This window comes from Leptonychotes weddellii, chromosome 4 (assembly GCF_054177405.1).
Source record: "Leptonychotes weddellii isolate Sample4059 chromosome 4, ASM5417740v2, whole genome shotgun sequence".
Lineage (NCBI taxonomy): Eukaryota > Metazoa > Chordata > Mammalia > Carnivora > Phocidae > Leptonychotes > Leptonychotes weddellii.
Window position 1 is genome coordinate 82,849,450 of NC_138372.1, and position 23,119 is coordinate 82,872,568.

At 39.6% G+C, this 23,119-nt stretch overlaps 1 protein-coding gene across 1 annotated transcript in view; it reads right to left on the minus strand.

The window, feature by feature from the left end:
• Positions 1 to 598: 598 nt before the first annotated feature.
• Positions 599 to 23,119, minus strand: part of VAV3 (vav guanine nucleotide exchange factor 3) — a 341,802-nt gene continuing 319,281 nt past the window's right edge. Inside the window, exons 25-27 of the mRNA XM_081817104.1 lie at positions 21,852 to 21,981; positions 3,521 to 3,672; positions 599 to 2,864 (exon numbers count right to left, since the gene is read on the minus strand). Of these exons, the coding sequence (XP_081673230.1) occupies positions 2,823 to 2,864; positions 3,521 to 3,672; positions 21,852 to 21,981 (324 nt within the window). The 3' untranslated portion in view covers positions 599 to 2,822. The remainder of the gene's footprint in view (positions 2,865 to 3,520; positions 3,673 to 21,851; positions 21,982 to 23,119) is intronic.

Sequence of the window (23,119 nt, forward strand, 5' to 3'; positions counted from 1 at the left end):
GAATCAAGACAGAAAAGGTTCAATCTCTGACACAGTCACTCTAGGAAATATCTGTTTGAGGTTTTCTTCTACGAGGCAAGAACGGGCAAATGTTCCTGAATTGTGTTCATCTTCAATTGTTTAAACCGCTATTTTGCATCAGATAGCTTCTTGGCTATGTAATCTTAGAAACATGTATCATCTCTCTTTCGCCTCCTAAAATGTGGTACCATGGGGTAGTAGTGGCTCTTCAGGGTCTGAAGCCAGACTGCCAAAGTCAAAACCCCAGTACCGACGCTTACCAGCTGCGTGATCTGGGTCGTGCTGCCCTCGTTTCTTCATCTGAAACAGTGGAGATAACGAAGGGTTCTACCTTCTGGAGTTCTTCTAAGTTAGTCCACAAAAAGCATTCGGAATAGTGTGCGACACATAGTAAACATGTCAGTGGATATTGTATGCGACCACCGAGCATATCTTACGGGTCACTGTTCATAACTGAGGCAGCAATCCCAAGCTAACTCTAATCAAAATTAGGGCTTCTATTCCCATGTTTATTCCGAGGCTGGTATATTTTGAATCATGGAATTGTTCACGGAAAGACTCTTCAACTCTCAAGAAATCCATTTAATGCAAGTAGTAACTATTTATTGACATATTTACAAAATATTACAAAGTGAAATACCACTCTAATTCACCATATTACACAATGGCAGCATACAGGCAAGACAAAGCATATGGAAAGAAAAGTTTACTTCTGTCTTTGGTATTAGAAATCTACACAAATCCGCAGCATTTAAAATTTCCAGTACAAAGTATTAAACATAGACAAAGATGTAATCGGTAATGTTATGAAAAGGAGCTCTAACGTCCTCTGCTAGGAAGCCCCCAGGTCCATGAAATGCAACAAGAAGACCAAACACCACTTGTAAAGGAGGGGGGCTATTGGCTAAAATAACAATAAAAGAAACAGTACAAGCTACAGTACTGTACACAGGAGTGTTTCAATTTGTGTGACGTGACTTTCTCCATAATGACATTTGGCTGACGGTAACAGACAAAACATTCCCGAGACACAGAGTCACAGATAAGACTTCATAGGAAAGAATCCACTCCGAGAGTGCGTCTCAAGGTACAACTTGACTGTACAGAAAGAACATTTTATAAAATTCATTTTTGTGATCATTTACACATATACAAAAACTTAATTGGTTTTAGCAAACAATAACTTTTCTAAAATGCAATCACAGTTTACATAATTCTGAGGTAAAGATCCTGAATCTATCTTTTGAGAAGTCCTAGCTCACAAAGGTCTCTGAAGGGGGATGTGTCTACTGAACATCAAGTTCTGGCATTAAAGTGGGTTGGGGAGAGGGCAGGCCACACCTACCTCATATTTCAGAGATGATCTAAAATTTCAGAACCGAATGTTCCTAGTTTGGCTCTAGTAAGTTAATGCTTCTAATGTTCTGCTTTGTTGTCTTCAAGCATGAAACAGTCTCTGAATCGTGTTGGAACAAGACTTCTGCTCTGGGGAAAATACTTCATCAGGAAAGGGCCAAGTTAGTGTCTTAACTTGACTGCCTTGACTGAGGACTCTATATCCCAGGAATAACATATTTAAACTTCTCACATAAAAAGTAAAAGCTTGGTCAAATAAACGCACCACAAAACTGATCTTCCTGCCAGTTAGCACACACCCCAAAAGGGCCTGCAAATGGGAAGGTTCTAGTGAGAAGCCGGGAGCCCACAGCGAGTAAGACCAGAAAAGCCTTAGGGACTCTCCCCTCCCAGAAATGCATAAAGGACCCAGCTGTGTTTCCCTTACAAGATCCGCAGCAAAGTTATTTGTGCTGCTGTATACTTCAGGAAAATGTGAGATTCAGCAGATATGTACCAGTTTTTTGTTTTTTTGTTTTTTTGTTTTTTTGCAGGGGTGGGGGGGCGGGCAGGAAGGCCTATTTTCATAGATGTTGCTTCTATAAAATGACTTACTCTCAATTATAGCCCTTGATCTATTTCTGTAAACAATGTCACCTTACCCAGGTTACTTGTAACTAGAACATACCCAGCCCAGATTATTTCATCAAGTACACATTTCCAAAATAACCCTACGAAATCACAAAGGCTGTGAAAATTTCATAGGAAGACACTCGCTTTTATGTAATTTTTTTTATAAAGAAGTTTGCAAATAGAACATCAAATGAATAATTAAAACCCCTCTGGGATACGTCACTTATGAAGCAAACCTGAGCATTTGCCTCTTCTATTTTATCATGAGTCACATCTGGGGGTTAAAGAGTTTGCCGGGCAACGAGTCACCTTATGAGACAACTGAAGACACGAGTAGTGCTGGACCTTTCCCATAAGCTGCCCAAATAGCGAAACTCGAATTTTTCCTCATGCTGGGAAAAGCAAAATGAAACTTCCACTTCTTTGTACCATCCAAAATTCTGGGAATGGCACGTGAGAAGAAAGTAAATATGTGTTCCACATTTACTAATAGCTGGCGTTCATGGTGTCTGACCGCATGGAGTAAAAAGAAACACGAACCAATGTGTTTGCGGGGCTCTTTTGGGAAAAGCGGCTTTGGGCTTTGCCCTGGTCCCCGACAATGACAGACTGGCAGGCTGTTTCTTGCACAGCTCGAGGCAAGCCATTAATCTGTCAGTACCAGCATCTTTAGAAATCCCAGCATTAAGACTTAGGAGGGGAAGAGAAGGGAGGAGGTTGAATAGCCAGAAATGCGGCTTTTTAAACACTTCAGTTAATTCACAATGCTGTGCGGGCTTCTGTGTATCCCTTCTCTGAGATTTCTGGTGCAGGGTGCAATGCTGGGGTGCAATTTATTCATCCTCTTCCACGTACGTGGATGGAAACCAGCCCACCTAAAAAAGAAAAAGCAACCAACGTAGCAACATGACTTTGCATCTGGCATTTCAAAGGGTTCTACAAACAGAGCATTTCGTTTTTATAACACCCTGATTAAGCTGGGATTTTATGGCCACTGTAGGTAAGGAAGATTGATTTAACTGCCCTAGAAGCCTGATAGCATGAATGATAGAGACAGAGGAATAAAATAAGCCTACACAGTGTTCTAACCTGCTAGCACTCAAACAAATATGTAAATTAAGTGTAATAAGGGCTCTCCTACTTAACGCTTCCCGTTTCTGCTCTAGAACAGGATACAAAGACAAGGGTGCTATGTCCCATTCTTTCCAATTTACATCAGCAACTCTTATAAATATTCTGTATTCCACATAAAATTTATGCTCTGAGGCTTATGGACTAAAAAGAACTGAAATGTTCCTCAACCCTTTTCCAAATAGGAAGCCATCAAACTTGCCCAGGTGAACTTTATTTATGCCACGATCGTATCCATTCTCATTTTTCTTGAGTGCCTGTTTTCAGTGAGGACCACCAGCATGCTCCAGAGCCCCAGCTCTGTGGGGTGAAGGCTTTTCCCCAGGCCCCACAGGGGGTGCCAACGACTGCCTGGTCCGCTTCATTCACCTGCACAAGCACCTCGAGAGGGTCAACTCACCCTGCCGTTTACTTCTCCTCTCCACCAGCCATTCGCACTCATTTTCGTGTAAATCTTCACCACATCTCCTTTCAGCAAGGACAACTCTCGCATGTCTCTGGCGCAGAAGTCATACCGAGCAATGGCAATGCCCAGCACTTTCGGACTTAGCACTGTTAAGAAATGATGGGGAGTCAGAACTGATTTGCGTTTAACAACCATCAGCGCCTACTCAGATGAATGTTCTAGATGCTATCAAAATGCACAGCCATGACTTCACTACAGACTCGTGATAATGGCGGAGGAGCTTGAAAGCGGCACAACTGTTTCAATTCAGTCAGGTGTAGTCAAGTTCACTTCATAACGCTTAAAGAAGCATTGTTCTGTTTCATTCTTCATAAGAACCTCAAAGCAGGGACTAGTTTTTGTTAAAAAAAAAAAAAAGTTAATATCTAAATTACTATCCAAGGAGACAGAATCTAAAAGAAGTAGCATAAATTTCCTATTGATGGCATGATAATCCATTTCTAACAAGAACCTCTAAGGTCAAAGCTTTACATTTCTACCTCATAATTTCTTCAACTGAGACTCAAAACAACCAAATGGTTTGCTCTGAAATTCTCCTTGAATCCACGTCATTGCTTCTAGTTAAATGGCTCTTCCTCCCCCAACCAGCCTTTTTTGGGGGGGTTAAAACTATTTGGGGACAAACTCAGTTGTTGTTTTATATAGAATTTCATTATGTGAAGTTGAAATGAGGTTTCACTGGAAGAACACATAAACACTATCAATTTGTCCTCTTTCTTTCAAACAAATACTGCAGGTATAGAAAACTTTGCTGAAGGAATGTACTCAAAAACAAGAGGTCAGTGTGTTCATTTTCTATATTCAGGTTTGTTTTATGGTAGGAGAAGAGCTAACTTACTCCCTGTCCTAACCTGCCCTACCCTGAAAGAAAAACTCAGTTCAAGCTGTACGTTTGTTCTTCTCTAGTGTTTTGTGACACATTTCATACTTACTTCTCTACCTGTTGCTCCTTGGGGTTATAAAGTATTTTCAATTACATGTGCAGTGATTCTGAGAATCACTCACCTGGGAACAGTGGGACTTTATAACCCTTAAACAGTAGAGGAACGGAATTATAAGAAAAAGAAACAAATGGGAAATGCCATACATCTGTATTTTTAACAGTTCCTAGCGCCCAGGCAGCCGAGCTTACGACTGGTGTTAGCCTGGAAGAGCCTGCCCCCTTGGAGACAGGGAGCGCTAGCCTATTACTCGGGGCTTTGCAGTGACAGTCTTTGAGTCTCCAAGGTGTCTATCATAAGATAAATGAATAGCGATGCCCTAGATTTCAGAACTGTAAAGGGAGTAAAAATATGGTCATTTTACTTTACTGTTCGAACACAAACCACTTTCATAGTTTTCTTACTGAAACCGGTCCCATTACTGGGGCACTACTCTCAGAGTTAGTGCACAGAAAAACACCCCTGTGATGGAAAAACCAATCATCAACGTAACCATGCGACCTTGTATAGGTCTCTTTAACCCTCGAGGCCACACGTTTCTCACCTATAAAATGAAAGGTCTCTGCTAGCTGACGTCTAAGGTCTTTCTGGTACTAAAGGTTATGATTCCACCGGGACTTCCAGGTTAATTTTTAAAAATCTGTAAGAAAACATACTTGACCTAGCCATAACGTATGCCCCTACCTGGCACATAAGCACCCATTAAATTCTCGGGCTCGTGACAGAAATCAAGACCAGAATGCCTGTACACAAACTGATGGGCACAGTCATCCTTCCAAGCAACACGAACTTTACTTTTCTAGTTGGACACAAAGTTGGGCTTTTGGTTCTGTTTATTTTCTTATTGGGACTATGTAAACGTTGGCTTTCCTCAACTAAAATTTCTAAGCCTCAAGAAAAGTAATGATTTTAATAGAGTGGTTCATCCCCCACTTTATACTTTCAGCCCTCAACCCTTTCCAACCTCTCCCCCAACGGATAAAATAAAATTTAAAAATGTCTAATGGAAATACATAACATGAGCACACACACAAGACCAGAGGCATGAAATGTCATGACAAACAATGACTTTATGACAGAGAAGAGGAAACTACACAGTGGGAATGCGACTCTAGGGACTACTTGTGGGGAGATGCATCTATACAAGAAGCCATACACAGAGGTCAAAATATTTTATTTGCAAACAGAAGCAAGTGGAAAAGACATATAAAAGCAGTAAAGCAGTACCTGACCAGAAAGGAGTGGAAGAAGGGGGAACAAAGCTGTAGTCTGGAGGAGTTACAAAAGAAAACCCACAGAACAAAGAAGGGGCTTAGAGAAAGAAAAAGAGAGAAGCAAAAGAGCATTTAGGTAATGGCAAAAAAATATCTCAACACAGCTATTTCGTTGTCTATAATCATAAGGAAACGGTCACATCAAAGTTGGAATCTCAAGCTTCGCTTTCACCCACTTCTCCCCTATCACCACTTCTAAATAAAGGACAAGCCAGATTTTTAGATTTTGACCGACATGAGTTCTGAAATTTAGAGCTGTCTATCCCTTTACAGGTGAACACAGCACACCCACTCCACGGTGCCATCTTTGAGCCCCTTCCATCCGAGGATGGCCTCCATGCACAATTCCCACTTTGTTACACCAGTGGAAAGGGGGAGCCTGTAAGTTCTTAATGGAAAATATGCTTCACATCAAAACTGATATAAAGGGGCAAGAGCCCATAGAGGAGTGCCAACGAAACATGCAGAGCCCGTAGGAAAGTCACTCATACGGTTTGTTAGGCGCTGCGCCACCCCACCCCCAGTCAAGCATGCACACGCTAGCTTATTTCCGCACACACACACAATGTAAATCGTTTCAAATCTTATCATATAAATACATCTCCCAATTTTAGGAATGTATGGAAAAGTTATATGTAAAAACTCTACCCTCAGAAACTTTTTACTTTACTTTTAAATAATAAAAGCAAACGGTTATCAAGTGGTCCTGAAGTGTTAAATGCCATGTTCTATGTTTTATATTCAGCATTTGATTTAATCACCCCAACAATTCAAAGAGGAAGGTACTGATACTGTGTCCCCTTGATATCTTAGAACGACCTGGATTCAAAGCCAGGCAGGAGGACTTCGGGGTCCAGGCTCTTAACTGCTGCACTGCTATGCATCAGCTCCCTCCCTAGGCAGTTATCAAACTCCATCTGTCAATGCCACGGTGCCTTTGTAAAGGAAAAGAAAGGCCTGGTTATACATTTTCTTCCAATATTTATTCCCCCCTTCATCCCTGTAATAGGTTATTTGGCCAGGCTGTGTTTGCCCAAAAGGCACACTTCATTTCTCTGTCTTCTTGCAGGTCTACGCAGCTTATGACTGAGTTCCTGCCACCAGGATATAAGCAAGGGTACTGGGAGGCAGCTTGAGGGACTTTTCCTGGCAAGGCAGCTGGCATATGCATTCACCTTTCTTGTTTGGTTCTTTATTCTATCCTGCTGTGTGGAATGTGAAAGCTACCATTCACTGAATGGTAGCTATTTCCCCATGGTTAAGCCTTGACTCCTCTGCTGGCTTCACTTGAGACTAATTTTTTTTCCCCCACAATGAATGGAACAGATTCTGGGATATGCCCTGCATCCTCACCTAAATTCCAGTCTGCAATTTCAGATGTTTTCATGACCCTGCCATGAAGGACCACCATTATCTCTGATGCAACCTGCCTGAAACCAAAGTCATCATCTTCCTCCTTGTGATCTAGCTCAAACTTCCACATTTTTGTCTTTTCAATGACTTTCGAATTCTTGGCAAACTACCCTTGCAAAGTCAGTATGCTTTGTATTCACTCTCTTCTTCCTCTGAAACATGAAGTTATTCCTTCACTGAATTCTCAGCTCCACCATCCCAACCCAGGTACTTACGCCATTTCTAAACTAAGACAACTGCCTCCTTTTGGTATTCTTGCTTTGTACTTTCTTTCCATTCTATTCTAAATACTGCCTCCCAGCTACTCACAAGAAACAGAGATTTGTCGTTCCTTTTCCCAGATTATGAAATCCAAACTCTTGCCCTGAATTCCATGGCAATTCATAGTCTAGCTGTTTCCTGCCTTTCTAACCAAATCTTCCCATCATTTTGTCACATAAATTCTTTTCACCCAGACCAGCTGGTGGGAATACCCGCCAAGGCCCTCAGCTTTGGTTTCAACTCAAAACTTTTGCTCACTCTGGAAGGTTGCTCCTTCACCTTGCCCCTGCTAACCTTAACCTCCTTGTCTCCAAAGCTCTGCTCAGGCCCTTTCCACGAGTCTTCCCTGACCAAGCCAGACAACACTTGTCCCCTTCCTTCCTTGTTCTTTCTAGCCATCTGAGGCACTTACATCATGGCACTCCCTGGCTCTGCTGTTTAATTACTGCATAGCTCCAATTAGTTGCTGATTCTGGAGAGCAGGGGCTAACCCTTATACTGCTTCTGCATCCCCAAGGATCAGGCCCGGTGCTCAGCTACTGAGGCTGCTGAATGGACAAGTATCTCAGCAGGGTATTCAATTTTGCAAGCTCCTATGTCTCCTCCTCCTATTCACTGAGCTCATCTTCTGCACATTTAACTGCTCAAAAAGACTTCCAACAAAAGCCAGCACAACACAAAGAAAAGAACGTGAAATATGTTCAGGTTTTATTCCCCAGGATCCCTGAGAACCATAATCTATCAATGATATTCCTACAATAACTGTAATTTTTTCGGAGATGCCGAACAGCTATTAAGTAACTGTATGTCTCTTGGCATTAAGCATACTGTATGCCTGAGGAATCTTCTTAGGGGTAAAAGGTTAATCAGTTTTCTCCTGCCACCCAGTGCACCGCTCTCAGCCAAATATTTTAAGGACTGGTAGGGATGCTTTCTAGTTTTCTACACATTATAGCATGACTTACTGTTGCTGCTCTTCCTATACATTAATTTTCACTGCCTTTGGGCCCTTAATTCTCATAAGCTGGCAAAATAGCATCTGAATGCATTACATCTATGGAGACAAGAGTATAAAACAACATGTTCCCTTGGAAAGTATGGATTTAAATCTAGATGTAAATGATGTCAGAATAAGGTATTTGATAAAAAAAAAATTTTTTTTGCAGAGTGGCTTAACCTGCAAAACACATTTATATCCTTACTGAGAACATATCCACCTATTTCTAGATGCATATACATGTTTTCTTCATCAAACTCTCCTATTATACCAAGGTGCTGCTAATATAAGAATTACTGGTAGACGCCTATCCTGGAATGGAATTAGAAATAGACGAGTAACAGTGGCATTCAAATGAGAATGTTGAGGTGAATTCTCTCCCATCCCTTTCACTTCCTGGGCTAATATTCACTTCACCACTTAATATTATAGATAGCCTGTCTGCTAGTACATTGCATCATTTTGGGAAGTTTCTTGAGAGAAAGAACTCTTTTATTCCTATCTGAACCCTCTGAGACAATGTTAAGTCTATGTTGATACCTTTATCACTGAAGCAATCATTGGCAAACCGCATGCTTTAATTAAGGGCCTAACTTTCCTCCTTCCTCAAACACTTTGAGCTCCTTACTAACACAGACAAAGGAGAACCTTACTCAGAGAGACCAACATATTCAGGCAGGTGTCTCTAGCTATTTTTCACATGACACCTGGCACTCAGTTGGGCTGACATTGGTGGGATATTAGGAAGTGAATGGCTCATAGTATGGTGACTTAATATTTCTCATTAGGAACTATTAAGAATACAGTCAAATATTATTTATCAACTTTCCCAGGTTAAACAAACAAAACCTAAAGTACAGACCTTCTCTAACTGAAACAGAAGTCACCTGTTATTAAAGTGGGAACAGAAGCTATCAGCATATAGCCATAATCAACTGGCAAATCACTGCTGAACGGTATTCAGTTCTGAGACTTAACTGAGAAAACCGAGCCACAGCACACAGAAGTCTATCAATCCAGAAGAACACAGTGCTTACAGTGTATAAAAAAGTGCTCGTGAACTGGTATTTGATGCCTATACTTCTGTTGTCAAGGTTAACTAAACATTGCTTTAAAGTTTTAACTCTGTCTTGATTAGGCTATTCGTGTTCATGACCAAATGAAAATCTACTCGATTTTCAATAATATTTGAAATCTATACACAGTAGAGAGCAAGCTCAATCAATACTCTTCCTTAAGGTACTGGTTATCAAATCACAAGGTAGTTCTGAACTACCATTACATGTATAACTGAACATGACCCTAAGCATTTGCTAATTATTCTATGAGATAGACATTCCCCATGTCTGTCTCTATCTAGGTTGTAACAACCACGTGTTCACACTCACTTTTGTAACAGGAAGCTATTAGTAAAGATATCAGGCAATCGGGCCAATGGTATGATCATGAATAGAGTGATGCCTGTGAGTCTGCTGCCCAGCAGTGGCCTTGGGGAGAATGATGTTCCTATGTGGGACACTTTGATGAGCAATCCAGTAGACTCTTTTTACCAAGACTGTCTACAGATGGCCTAGCAGCAGAGAACATGCTGAGAATTTAATGAATGTTTAATTTAAATTTGTGGTCCTTAACCTGGTTTTATTTTAGAACTTAGCCATGTCTTAGACATAACGTCAAAAATTTGCTCCCCCATTTCCCGCAAATGTTCAGTGTTTGTTGTATATTTTATATACTGTCACTGAAAAAAATAATTTAGATTGGTTTCATTTCATTGAATGGTGGCATCTGGTAAATGGACCAATCTCCTTGAACCTGAAATTCAAAGTTATAACAAGGAAAACTTATATCTAGAATTACTGGAAAAAAACAAACAGCTACTTTGTATTCAACACTGCACGGTATAAGCATATAAAGCCATTAACAAGAAAAAAAATGAGTATAAGGCCTTTCCTATTGTTATGGAAAATTAGATCATTTGACATTTCTAGGAATTTCAGATTATTTACAGACATCTAGTTTATCAAGACACAAACTTAATTCTAAATCCTCACTCTTTAAAAATAATTGATAGACATTGATTAAAAAACTACTGATGTCCCAAGTATTGTGCTAAGGTGATATTGGAGATATAACAAGACAGAGCATTTGACTTCAGAAGAGTTTACAGATTCGTGAGAAGACAGACACATACAGAAATGATACAGAGATGAAATTAGTCATTTTGGATTGAGAATGCTATGACTAGACTTTAGGCTCCATCTGAGCCCCTCCTTCAAAAAATCTCCAATCTTCCACCTGCTCAGGTTAAACCCTTAGTCATTCTTGAATCTTCTCTTGCTAGTCTGTTTCACATCTGATGTGACCAGCCTGTTGCATCACTTTCAAAATCCATCACCTATATGGCTGCCTGTTGTTCCAAGCTGCTAGCTCTCGGCTGGGGTGCTGCATGAGCCTCCTTGCTGGTCTTCCTGTTTCTACCTTGTCCCCCACTTCTCCATGGCCTTTTTTCAACAAAGAAGACAGAATAATCCTGTTAATACTTAAGGTTCAAATCATGTCTTTCTTCTGCTTAAATCCACCAGTGGCTTCTCATTTCTTCCAGAGTAAAGGCTAAAGTCCTAAAAGGCACTGCATGCTCTGGCCTTCCTTCCCTGTCCTTCTGCTCTGGCACAGATCACATATGCTCCTTCCTTTGCACTGGCCGTTCCCTCTCTCACTTGAGTCTTGACTCAAATGTCACCTTCACAACGAGGATTACTTCGATGCCCCATAAAAGTGTCATGGACATTCACCACTCGTGCCAAGTGGTAAGAGAGAAAACAGTAGGTTTATTGGAGGGAATGACACGAAGGCAGAGTAGCAGGTAGAGTCCACCCCAAATGCCCACTGTCCTATTGCTTAGGTAGGGCACAGATGGTCTGCACACACCATCGTCAAAATTCCAGCAGCCTGCTTTACAGACTGATAGCGTATTTAGGCAAGTTTGTGATAATAGAAATTCCCTGTTACGGACTGAATGTTTGTGTTGCCCCTACCCCCAAATTCATATGTTGAAACCTAATGCCTAATGTGATGTTATTAGGCAGGGGGAGCTTTTGGGAGATGCTTAGGTGCCCCCATGAATGAGATTAATGCTCTTATGAAAGCGATCTCTCCGAGTTCCCTAGCCCCCTCCACCATGTGAGGACACGTGGTGCCTTCTGTGAACCAGAAAGCAGGCTCTCAGCAGGCACTGAATCTGCTGGCACCTTGATCTCGGGACTTCCCAAATTCCAGAACTGTGAGCAATACATTTCTGTTGCTCATAAGCCACTCAGTCTATGTTATTTTGTAACAGCATTTGGAACAGACTAAGACACTGGTCCTACAAGTGGCCCTATTAGAAAAGGGGGCTTCTGGAGCCAATGGCTGGTTCAGCCTCTCCTGCTGTTGAGAAAACTCAGAACTGTTGAACCAGCTTTCTGCTAGGCTACCAAAAGGAGGAAAAATGAGCCCCTAGTTTTGTTTCTCATCCCCCTACCACCCCAGTTAAAATACTAAACCTTCTCTGGCACTCCTGAGTACCATCACCCAATTATATTATTTTTCCGAGAGCACTCACCAACTTCTAATATACTTAGAACTTATTTTTATCTATTATCTGCCTTCCCCACTAGCATGTAAGTTCCACAAAGGCAGAGACGTTTGTCTATTTTTTTTTCCCCACCGCTGTGTATTCTCCAGCAATTCAAACAATTTGAACAATGCCTTCCCTGAAGTAGGCTCCCAATAAAGATCTGCTGAATGAATGAATGTGGAGACCTATGGAGGGGGTTATTGGTGAGAACAGACAAGGAAAGAAGTTTTTAGACTCATCTAAATAGGGAGAACTGTACCCTATGAGGAAGAAAGAGAAAAGAAAGAGGGAAAATTAACTGGAGAAGACTGAACTTTGCATAGAAAGACTGAGCAAAATCTGAACCAGCAAGTCAGGCAATACAGGAATCTTTATGCTCAATTCTGACAAATTTGAGTGTGTTCCCAGCAGACTGGCCAGGATGGTGACAGAGGTGGCTACTGTGTATATGAGGGGGGACTAAATAATCCGAGGTAGTTTATAGAAAAGAAAAAGATAGAAAGACAGTGGAGAAGGGCGGGGGGGGGGGAAGCACACCAAAAGAAAGGTTATCATGGTAGAGAGAATATATCGTATATTTACTTTGAGTAGCTCTAAAGAGATGAACTATTGTATGTAGGTACAGTACATTTCTAGATCAATATAAGAAAAAAGTTTTTATTTTGTTCAAAAAATAAATTGAGTGCTTTGTACTGCATTGGACATAAGGTCACCTGACTATGCAAACAAAGCCTGAGGATGACCTCTCAGGAATGTCATAAAAGGTACCTGTTTGAAAAAGCCTGGGCCAGGTGAGTCACTGAGGTGCAAGGTACAAGAATCCCCCCTGCATCCCTCTCTATTGTTCAGACATTAAGCTAAACTGTAGGTCACATTTCAGGGGTATGAGAGATATAATATATGGTGCAAGTAGATGCTCAAAAATGTTGAGTGCATAAAGGAATGAATGAAAGGAAAACATAGCCAGTTCTGTACTCAATTTCGCATGTTATTAGGAGAGAAGCGAGTTGCAGAATTAAGACCTGCTCCCTGATGCAGACTTGGAATTTAGTGGGGGAAGCTGGTATCAGTGGCAAATACCAGGAAAAGAGAGCTCTCGGCATTGTTCCTCAAAGCCAGGAGCCTCATCCAAATTTTAAGAAGGAAAAAAGGAATTCTTCTCAATTTAGATAAACTGTGTGTTCCATAGGAAAGAGAGACTAGAAAAACTAAAGCCTTGGATCGGGGCTGCCATGTGAGGGTACTATAGTCAGTTAGGGAACAGTATACACATTGATTGAGACTAGTTTTTAATTTAGAACATAAGGTCTATGGGAAAGACAGTATAAAAGATGAAAAATATTAGAACATAAGGCTGCTTTTTGAGCTTTTAAAACATTAAAAAAAAAAGATGGCTTTGAATGAGGTTATCTGTATCTGTAGAATTTCTGTCTGTAAGCTCTATTTCTGAAAGAACCCTGAGTACTGGCTACTAATTTTTAAAGCTATCAGGTTCAGGATAAAAATGCCTTTTAGTAGCTAGTAAAGCTCTTGAAGTAAGTAAATAAAAACGGGGAGCCCAGCATGACCTGATAATGAAGATGCGCAACTGTAGTTGATCAGTTGCCCAAGAACAGTAAATTCTGTGGACCCCACAGACATGCTGAGGAAAAAGAATATAAAAATGTCAGCAATTTGTTACAACTATCTTAGCCCATGGAAGAGTGTGTGTACTGGGAGAATATAGCTGAAGCCCAGGAAATGGAAGTGGGAAACCAAAGTCGCAAGGAGAAGGGCTTTACGAATACATTAAGATGTGCCAGATGAGGCTGATGTAACATTTCACGCCAGGTAACAGTACTGGAAGTGGTGGCCATTGCAGCAGTAACAGTAAGAGCAAAGACATGTACACTGCCCACGTGCCAGACCTTGTTCTAAGTACTTCACAAACTCCAACTCTAAGCCTCATCAAGTGAGCATTCAACCTCATGAGCCAGCGCTGCACGATGAAGTAAACGAGGAGAACCTGAGGGAAACTGTCACTTTGCTATGTCATATAAGCAGCACCTGTGGTGCATCCGTGTGACAAAAGAAACCTTTCGTGGCACTTCTCATGGAGCTAGTGGTTCACAGAACTGCCAGAGACATGAATTTAATGTACATAAAAGGGGTCTGAAAAACAGTGTTTCATTAATCATCAAATTATTAAATATCAGGCAGGATTACTGGGTTCTTACGGATCAAATATTTTATATGAAGTTTCAGACATACATCTTGGAAACTCTCATTGGCTTAGAAGTGCTTTCTCTTAGGGAGACAGTGCATCTTACTGCAGGAAAGCTACAATCCATTTAAAACACTTCATTGTACTAAGGTAATGGTTGCCTTCTAACTCCCATCCATTGACTACCTGTCTACCCTAATAATGCAAGTCCTCTTACCACGCTAACTTATAAACAATCAGTTATAAACAAACAAAATAAGGATGGAAAAATTTAGAGAAAAACTTTAAATTGATACTATGAGCTTGTAATGGGTTGAATGGTAAACCCCCTACCCTGTTCCAAAAGATATGTCCACCAAGAACCTGTGTATATGATCTTATTTGGAAAATAGGTCTTTGCAGATGTAGGTTAAGGATCTCAAGATGAGAGATGAGGTCATCCCATATTTGGGGGGGGGATGTTCTAACTGCACTAAGGTGGGCTCTGAATGCAATGACAAGTGTCTTTATAAGATAAAAGAAAGGGATCTGACACACAGAAGAGAAGGTAATGTGAAGACAAGGCAGAGATTGGAATCATGTCTCTATAAGCCTTGGGATGCCAGAGACTGCCAACGGCCACCCAGAAACCATAAAAAAGGCATGGAATAGATTCTCCCTCAGAGTCTCTAGTAGACACCGATCCTGCCAACACTTTGATTTACAACTTCTGGCTTCCAGAACTGTGAGAGAGTAAATTTCTGTTGTTCTAAGCCACCCAGTTTGTGGTCATTTTTATGGCAGCCCAAGGAAACTATTACAATGGGATTAAAACAAACACGTTATCAGAATAAAATGGAGTGAAACCGAAATGCCAAGTCATCGAAGAAAAAAAATGACAAAAGATTGAGCATAAGATAGGGGATCGGAAAATAAGGGTAGGTGAGAATGGGTTTGTTGAATTACAAGGGCAAGAAGGTAAAAACTAAATGAAGTGGATGTTTGAGATAATAAATATTATCCACTATTATACTGTGATTAAACTAATAAATAGTGGTTAAGGCATTGTCAGGCTGTTTCAGGAATTATCAGAAACATGAAAGCTCTATTATGCTATATTGAGTTAAATAAACACGAATGATACAAATTCTCCAAGTTTCTAACACCCTGGCTAAAATGAAGTTCATGCACCTTGTCAAATGGTTAGTAGAGTAATGGGGATGCATGTGTGCAAGGAAAGAGACAGCACTGGAGTGAAGCCGCCCAAGCTCTGGATCTGGCTCTTTGTCCTGCAAGGTCATTTGTATGGTCCCAGAGACCAAATGAAACCTTTGTTGATTTTTTAAGAATTGCTATAGTATTTGTCACCATACCAAAAGGAGCATACTGATCTATATTTTATTTTCAAACTGTCCCATTTTCCCCTGCTTTTTCAAATATCAACTACACATGGCACTTTAATACCTGCTAGGTCTCCCATGGGCCTTATTTTCTGACTTCATTTATTTAGCCTTTTCTGAACGCATGTTTCATCAAAGGCACTGTGCAAAGTGCGATCGATATGAGAATGAGGAGCAAAGGAGTCGGGTTCCCAAGGCTTGAGGGAACAGTACGCCAGAAGAAATCACTTAACCTATATAAAAATAATATTATATGTTCTATGTAAACTATGAAATGAAGGTGTTAATGATTCATCTTCATCCCGGACCACTCTTTTTGGTGCCAACCACCTACTGAAATATTGAGGATGCACAGGTACTAAAACTTTGTGCAAAACTGAATGTATTACCTTTTCCTCTATACCTGTTAATATCTCTTCTGTTTCCTGGTCAATGGCTTCACCATTTGCCAGTCATCCAAGGCAAGTACTTGTATATTTTCCTTGTACTACTGCTACCTCGATTCCCTTACGCAATCAATTAGACTTCCAGAAGATATCCAAATCTGCCATAGTCCTGCTCCACTTTGCACTCTTGTTTAAACCAGCATCATTCCTCCCTTGGACATCTGCAATGACTTCCTAACTCATCTCTGTTCTGTCCATGCCTCCCTCCAAGCCACTATCATGGAGTAGATAGTGATCTTTTAAAACAGTGTAAACCAGTTCATATCATTTTCTGCTTATAAAGCTTAATACATTTCCACTGTATATATAAATATATTAGAATGCGCTCACTATGCTCCAAACATGTTGACTTTCCAAGTCCTTCAACATACAAAGTTACTTCCTGATTAAGGGCCTTCACACAAGCTATGTCTCCACCGTGGAGTTTCGCTACTCTCCACCACCTCACACCCTGCCAATCCACACATATCCTCTACGTTTCACCTAGATGTCACTTCTTCTGTCCTTCCCTGACACTGCAGGTAAAGTAGGCCCTCTTGTCATACCCTTTCAGCTGTGCTTCTGCTTCACAAGGCTTGTCAAAACTGGTGATTATTTGTGAAGTTGTTTTATATTTGTCCCTGTCCACCAAACTGTCCATCCTATTTACTGTTTTAACTCTAGCATTTGGCATAGGGCCTGGCACATGGGAAACGTTGTATAAATATTTGTTGAATAAAGGAATGAATAAATGAATAAGCAAATACAGTGAGGTCATAGGTAAGGAACAGATGGTTTCAAACAGGACCTACTCAGTTCTCTACATACCCCTAAATCAGTGCACCGAGCTCCCCCTACACCGGTAGCTGGGGGAGGAAACAGGATGCTGCCATTTTCTTTCAATCCTGTTAGACTTATACAGCTAATGGGATTATCTCCAAATTTCAACATTTTACTTCTAAAATGACTCATTCTTAGAGTAGCAAGAATACAAAGAATTCCCATATACTTTTCACCTCAACCTCCTCAAATGCTAACATTTTACCATGTTTGCTTTATCCATCTCTGTATTTTTCCTGAACCATTTTAGAAGACACTGCAGACATAATGCCTTTTACCTCTAAATACTTCAGTGTGTATTTTCTAAAACTAAAGAGTTTCTTCTCATAATCACAGTACAATTATCAGCAAAAAATTAATACTATTAATCTAAAAACTTCAAAATTTGTTCACTGTCTCATGTATGTCCTTTAACATACATACATACATAAAATTTTTCAGGCCCAGGATTCAATCTAGGACATGTTGCATGTACTTATCATGTCTCTTCAGTCTCTGTTGTAATGATACAATTGTCTTTCATGACATTGACGTTTTTGAAGCACATAGGCCAATTATTCTGTAGAATAATTCAAATTGGGTTTGTCCGATGTTTCCTCATGATTAGGTTCAAATTATGCCTCATGGGGGCAGGAATCCCACCAAAGTGATGCTGTGGCCTTCTTAGAGCATCACATTATGAGGTACATGTGATCTACTTGTTCTTTTATTAGTGATGTTAACTTTAATAACCCAATTAAGGTTTCTGTTTTTCCTTTTGTTATTAGTAAATTCTTGTGAGAAGATACTTTGAGATTATGTGAATATACTAATAACCAATGTTTTTTTTCTAATTAGCCAACTCTAGTCTATGGTCCAACTAAATCTCCATAAATAAGAACTTGGAAAAATGTTTAAAGTCTGCTTATGGGTCATGAAATAGCTAATCATGCAACTTTTCCTAGTGTAATGGTCTATTAACATTCTACCTTAACCTCCTCCCCTCATGCACACAAAGAAAGAAACCTAGGATGCTATTTTTTTTAAGAACATAATAAAATATCTAATCTCATTCATCATTCATCAGATGAGAAAGCTGAATCCCAGACAGGCTAAGTGACTTGCCTAAGGTCAGACAGCTACTCAGTAGCAGACCTGAAAATAATTAAGTGCTCATTGTAGAGTAAGAAAGGCAAAAGTCAGTTCAGTGCCCTTCAAATACATAAGCCCTACAGGTACACCTGACGCTGTCTAAAGCAGATTTGCTGTGACAGTTTTTAGAAAGTAGTGGGATTTTTATACAGATCCACAGACAGGGCAGAACATCTTCCATGGAGTCACTGTGGTTTCTAGGGAAGTACAACAACCCACTGCTCTGCCTGAGCTCTCTGTGTCTTCTTCCTTTCTGTCTTGTTCTTCTCCCTTGGCAACACCCATGTCATTCCAAAGGCAAAAGTCAAGTCTCATAGCTCTGGAAAAGAGCATTGCCTACAATGGGATCCTAATCTAGAACTGTCATATGCTCCTTGCCCAATACTCTGGACTCCTGTTTAATTCTAACCAATACCTTTTTGTATGTTATTCTGCATTTGCATGGTGTGGTTCTGCCATCATCTTATCATGTTTTACAAATTTGAAAAATAGTTGGTAATTTACCCAAGAATATTCTAACCTGGACTAATACAGAAGCAAGCAGACCCTTCTACAATGCCCTGGGACTTTCTTTCCCAAGGAGACTATACTATTTAAGAAAAAAAAAAAAAAAAACTAGCATGTTTGAGGAGTTGGAACTCCAATCTCATCCTCTGCCTAGAAAACAGGTGGACCTAGGCATTAGCTTGCCTGCTCTGCTTCCTCCAAAACCTTTTAGAAGTAATGGGAGATGTCAGTGCCCTAGCCAATCCAGTATCCCAAGGTAATATTTCTTGATAAAAATTATTTTTAGGTAATATTTAGCAGCATACCCAAGCAATGAAGAGAGGTAAGGACTATAAAACCATCCCACGCAATCCTTATGCAGCATTCCTCCTTACTGCTTCTGAGAAGCACAATGTGCAGAAAAATAGAAGCAGTGTTTTAATTAAGGATTAACTCTCAATCAGGATTTGGTATAAAATAAAGTATATTTAAAAAATCATAAAAGCAGAGATGTGAATTTCCAGGAGTTAAAATTAGTAATTCAACTCAGACATGCAGGAAAATGTTGGCTGTGGTAGGAGTTACTAGCGGTGGTGGTGGTAGAATCAGGTGTAGCTGATATTTATTGACTGTTTACCATGTACCAGCCCTGTGCCAAATGCTTAAAACTCCTCATTTAACCCTGAGAACCATCTTAGTGTTCTTATTTTACGCAAAAGTCAGTATAAACACTGGGATAGTTTTATAAATTTGATCTAAGATTATAATCGTGCTGCATGGTGATGTCTGAATCATCTTGGAGTCCAGACCACCGTGCAGTTATTGCTGACTGACAGACTAACTCATTCCCTCCTTTCTTTCTGGTCACTTTATAAGGGAGGTCTTCCACGATCACCCTATATAAAAATAGCAAATTCCCATCCCACACTTGCCGGAGCGTCCCCATTAAAATATAAGCTCCGTAAGGGCAGGAACTTGTCTTCTCAACTGCTATATCCCAGTACCTAGAACAGTGCCCTGTGTTAGGTATTTAATGTGTATCTGCTGAAGGAATGAATAAATAATTCATAAATAAAACCAAACTCTGACAAAGATTAATTTTAAATGAATGATCTGCTTTTACTTCTTGATTGCAAAAGGGTTCTGTGGCATGCTCACCAGAGTCTCTTAAAAAATCTGGGCGGGGCATATTTGACTGCATGACTCTGTTTATTGAAAAATTCCCTGTAGCTCACATTAATGTTCAAAATCATTCTGTTGGCTATGCAATTTTTGCTTAAAAAAAAAAAAAAAGGCGGGTGCCTGGGTGGCTCAGTTGGTTAAGCAACTGCCTTCGGCTCAGGTCATGATCCCGGAGTCCTGGGATCGAGTCCCGTATCGGGCTCCCGGCTCAGCGGGGAGCCTGCTTCTCCCTCTGACCCTCTCCCCTCTCATGCTGTTTCTCTGTCTCTCTCTCTTTCTCTCAAATAAATAAATAAAATCTTAAAAAAAAAAAAAGGCAAAAGGCCTGAAACTCCATTCCTAGTGCTAAAAAAGTTTGAACATTAAATACTTTGTTGAACATTAGAGACAAATTTTAGATTAGGCAACTCCGCTCATCATTGGACAACATCCTCTGAACATCTACACGTGCCAAGCACAGAGAAAGTGCTGGGAGTAACCACGCAGTGCAATATGAGGGCTAATGACCTTCCACTAATATGGGACATCTGCTCTCCCTGATTGCCAACCAATCTTCCATCTTGGCTTTCTAGAACTAAGTGAACTCAAACAAACAGGATTTTTAGCATAACTGACCTCCTTGGCAACTTTTATCATCTCCTGCTGCTAGGAAGGCAAAGTAAAGGACAGTAGAAATTTATACTTTTCATTTGGGGAAAAAGGTCATAACTTTGGTAGAATCTTAAGAAATTCGTAGGAAAGAAAAAGATATTTGTAGGAAAATTGTTTTTCAAGGAAAACCTGTTTTTAAATGAGTGAAAATTATGGCCTATTGAGAATCTAAGATAATTGGGTAACACTGGGCTAAAAAACAGAAAGATAACTTTTTTTTTTTTTAAGTAGGCTCCATGCCCAGCATGGAGCGCAATGTTGGGGCTTGAACTCACAACACTCAGATTAAGACATGAACTTAGATCAAGAGTCGGATACTTAACTGACTGAGCCACCCAAGCACCCCCAGGAAGGTAAGTTTTAATAGGTGTTTAAAGTTTCAAAATAAAGTGTGCTCTGACTACTTGCATTACACAAGCTTGGTCATTTATTACCGATCCTTGTGAATAGAAAAGCTATTAAGTTATTCAAATAGAAAAAAATCTGTCAGTTGATGTGACATATTACTTGTATATTTACTTATATACAAGTGTATGAAATTTTACTGATGTTGTTAGAGCCCTGAGTGTTACCTGTTTCCCTTTCAGTTTTTGCTTTCAGGGGAAAAAAAAAAAAAAGTTAAGGTTATATTACACGATGCAAATCCTTTTTTCAAATACCCCTAGACATTCATGTTTTGCTCAGGCTAAAGATTCTAAGAGTAATAAAATTGTATTCATTTCTCCTCCAAAAGAATTTTACTTAAAAAAAAAAATGATATTTTAACATAAGGGAAGGAAATCACACTTTATTCATAGCGTTTTTCAACACAATATTCTCTTTACATGCTATATCTACCTCCAGGAAGATTATGTGACGTTAAATAGTGATGAGAAAAAAGTTTTGACTTTTTCAGACTATCACATGCTTCTGGATGGTATGCTAATCTTTTGTGATTCGCTGTGGCACAGCACTCATTCTGCAAGAAAGTGACTGAGGTATACTTGTAAATACTGGCATCAGAGGAAGCATGCTTTAGCCATTTCAAAATCCTGAAACTAATCATTAAAATAGGATCATAAGCAGATCTGGGATACCAGGTGAGATGGGCTAGCTGCACACCAGCCTTACTTAGGTACCATTAACTCACACAGCATTATGACCACAAACACATATGAGTTAAAAAGAGTTGAGCGAATATACAATTCACTGAAAAGTTTGAAACTTACATATTAACATACCCTTTGCACTTCTGATGGATTTCTAAACACAAACATGACCCTTGATGTGGCACAGAGAACTATGTCTAGACACGTTCGTAAACCTGTTGGTCCATCTGATTTTGCTTAGCTCCACAAAAAAGTCCTGGCTAAACAGATCAGCATATTAACTGGTTATATTTCAAAATCTGGAATGAAGATGTTTAATGTTCTTGTGCCTCCAATCCTTAAGTGACAGCAAATTGTATTCTGAATTGCAGTACTCACAGCTGTTGCCTGCTCTATTACCCCTCTGTCCAGCTGAATGTTCAGGCTCCTTGTATGGAAACTGTAGGGTCGTATCCAAGGTTCTGAAACCTTCTTTAAGAGAATGATGCTTGTAGTACTCCACAAGTTCCTTTAGGATAAAAGAATTAAAGATTATTTTTGATAAGGGTACTTTTATTCTCAAACACATGAACTCTTGAACACATAACTATATACAAGAGGAAGATGACTGATTTAATGCCAAATTTTCCATAAGTATATGGAAGGGTAGGTAAATGATCATCTCTCCCTGCTTTCTGGATGTACATGGCACCTAACTAATAATCGTCCGCGTTACTCAGGCTGGCCACTGACTGATAATGTGAGTTACCTCCTATTGTTATTCATGGATAGAGAGCATCCTGTTAGTCTTCAGTCAGATGTGGTCAATGAAAAGAAACCATACTAAACTTTAATTGCAGAACAGTAATTATTGTTATTTATGAAATACTTGCTTTTCTAAACAAAAATAAAGGGAACAGCTGTTTGCTGAATATATAGCAATTTCTCGTTTCCTGCATTTTCTTTCAACATAGCAGAAAAACAAACTTGATTCTAAACATTCTTTTCCACGGTAAACCAAAGTTGATAAACCACAAATGCTACCTGATATTATTTCTGGCTTACAGTGAAGTGTTAGTGCCCTTCAAAGTTCTGTATAGCATCTGCTACTTATAGAGGTCAATAATGTAGTACTTTCCATTTTCCCTTATATCTAATTTGCCTTAAATATATCCAAGCCTAATATAATACCATCCACCCTCTTCCATACTAAAATTTCAGGAAATTTCTCTTAAGATGTTGGTTTCATAGATTCTGCACAAATATGAATCCTTCTATTTTAAGTAGAAAATAATAATTCATAATGGAAAAAAATGCATATTATTATTAGACGAGTACTATAATGTTTCTTAGAAATACCTGAAATAAAAAGCAATATCACTTTTAACCTAATTATTTGGTGCTTCTATTAACCAATAGAGTAAAAGTAACTCATTTCTTCTAAAAACCAAACTGTCATCAACTCAGTACCTCCACTCAGTGGTTATGTTCAAAGTTCCTCAAAACAAATCAACTGAGCCAAAAATCACCCAAAAGAAGCAAAAAAGAATCAATGATTTCTATTATTTATGATTTACATTATTTTTTTTTTAAAGATTTTATTTATTTGACAGAGAGAGAGGTAGTGAGAGCAGGAACACAAGCAGGGGGAGTGGGAGAGGGAGAAG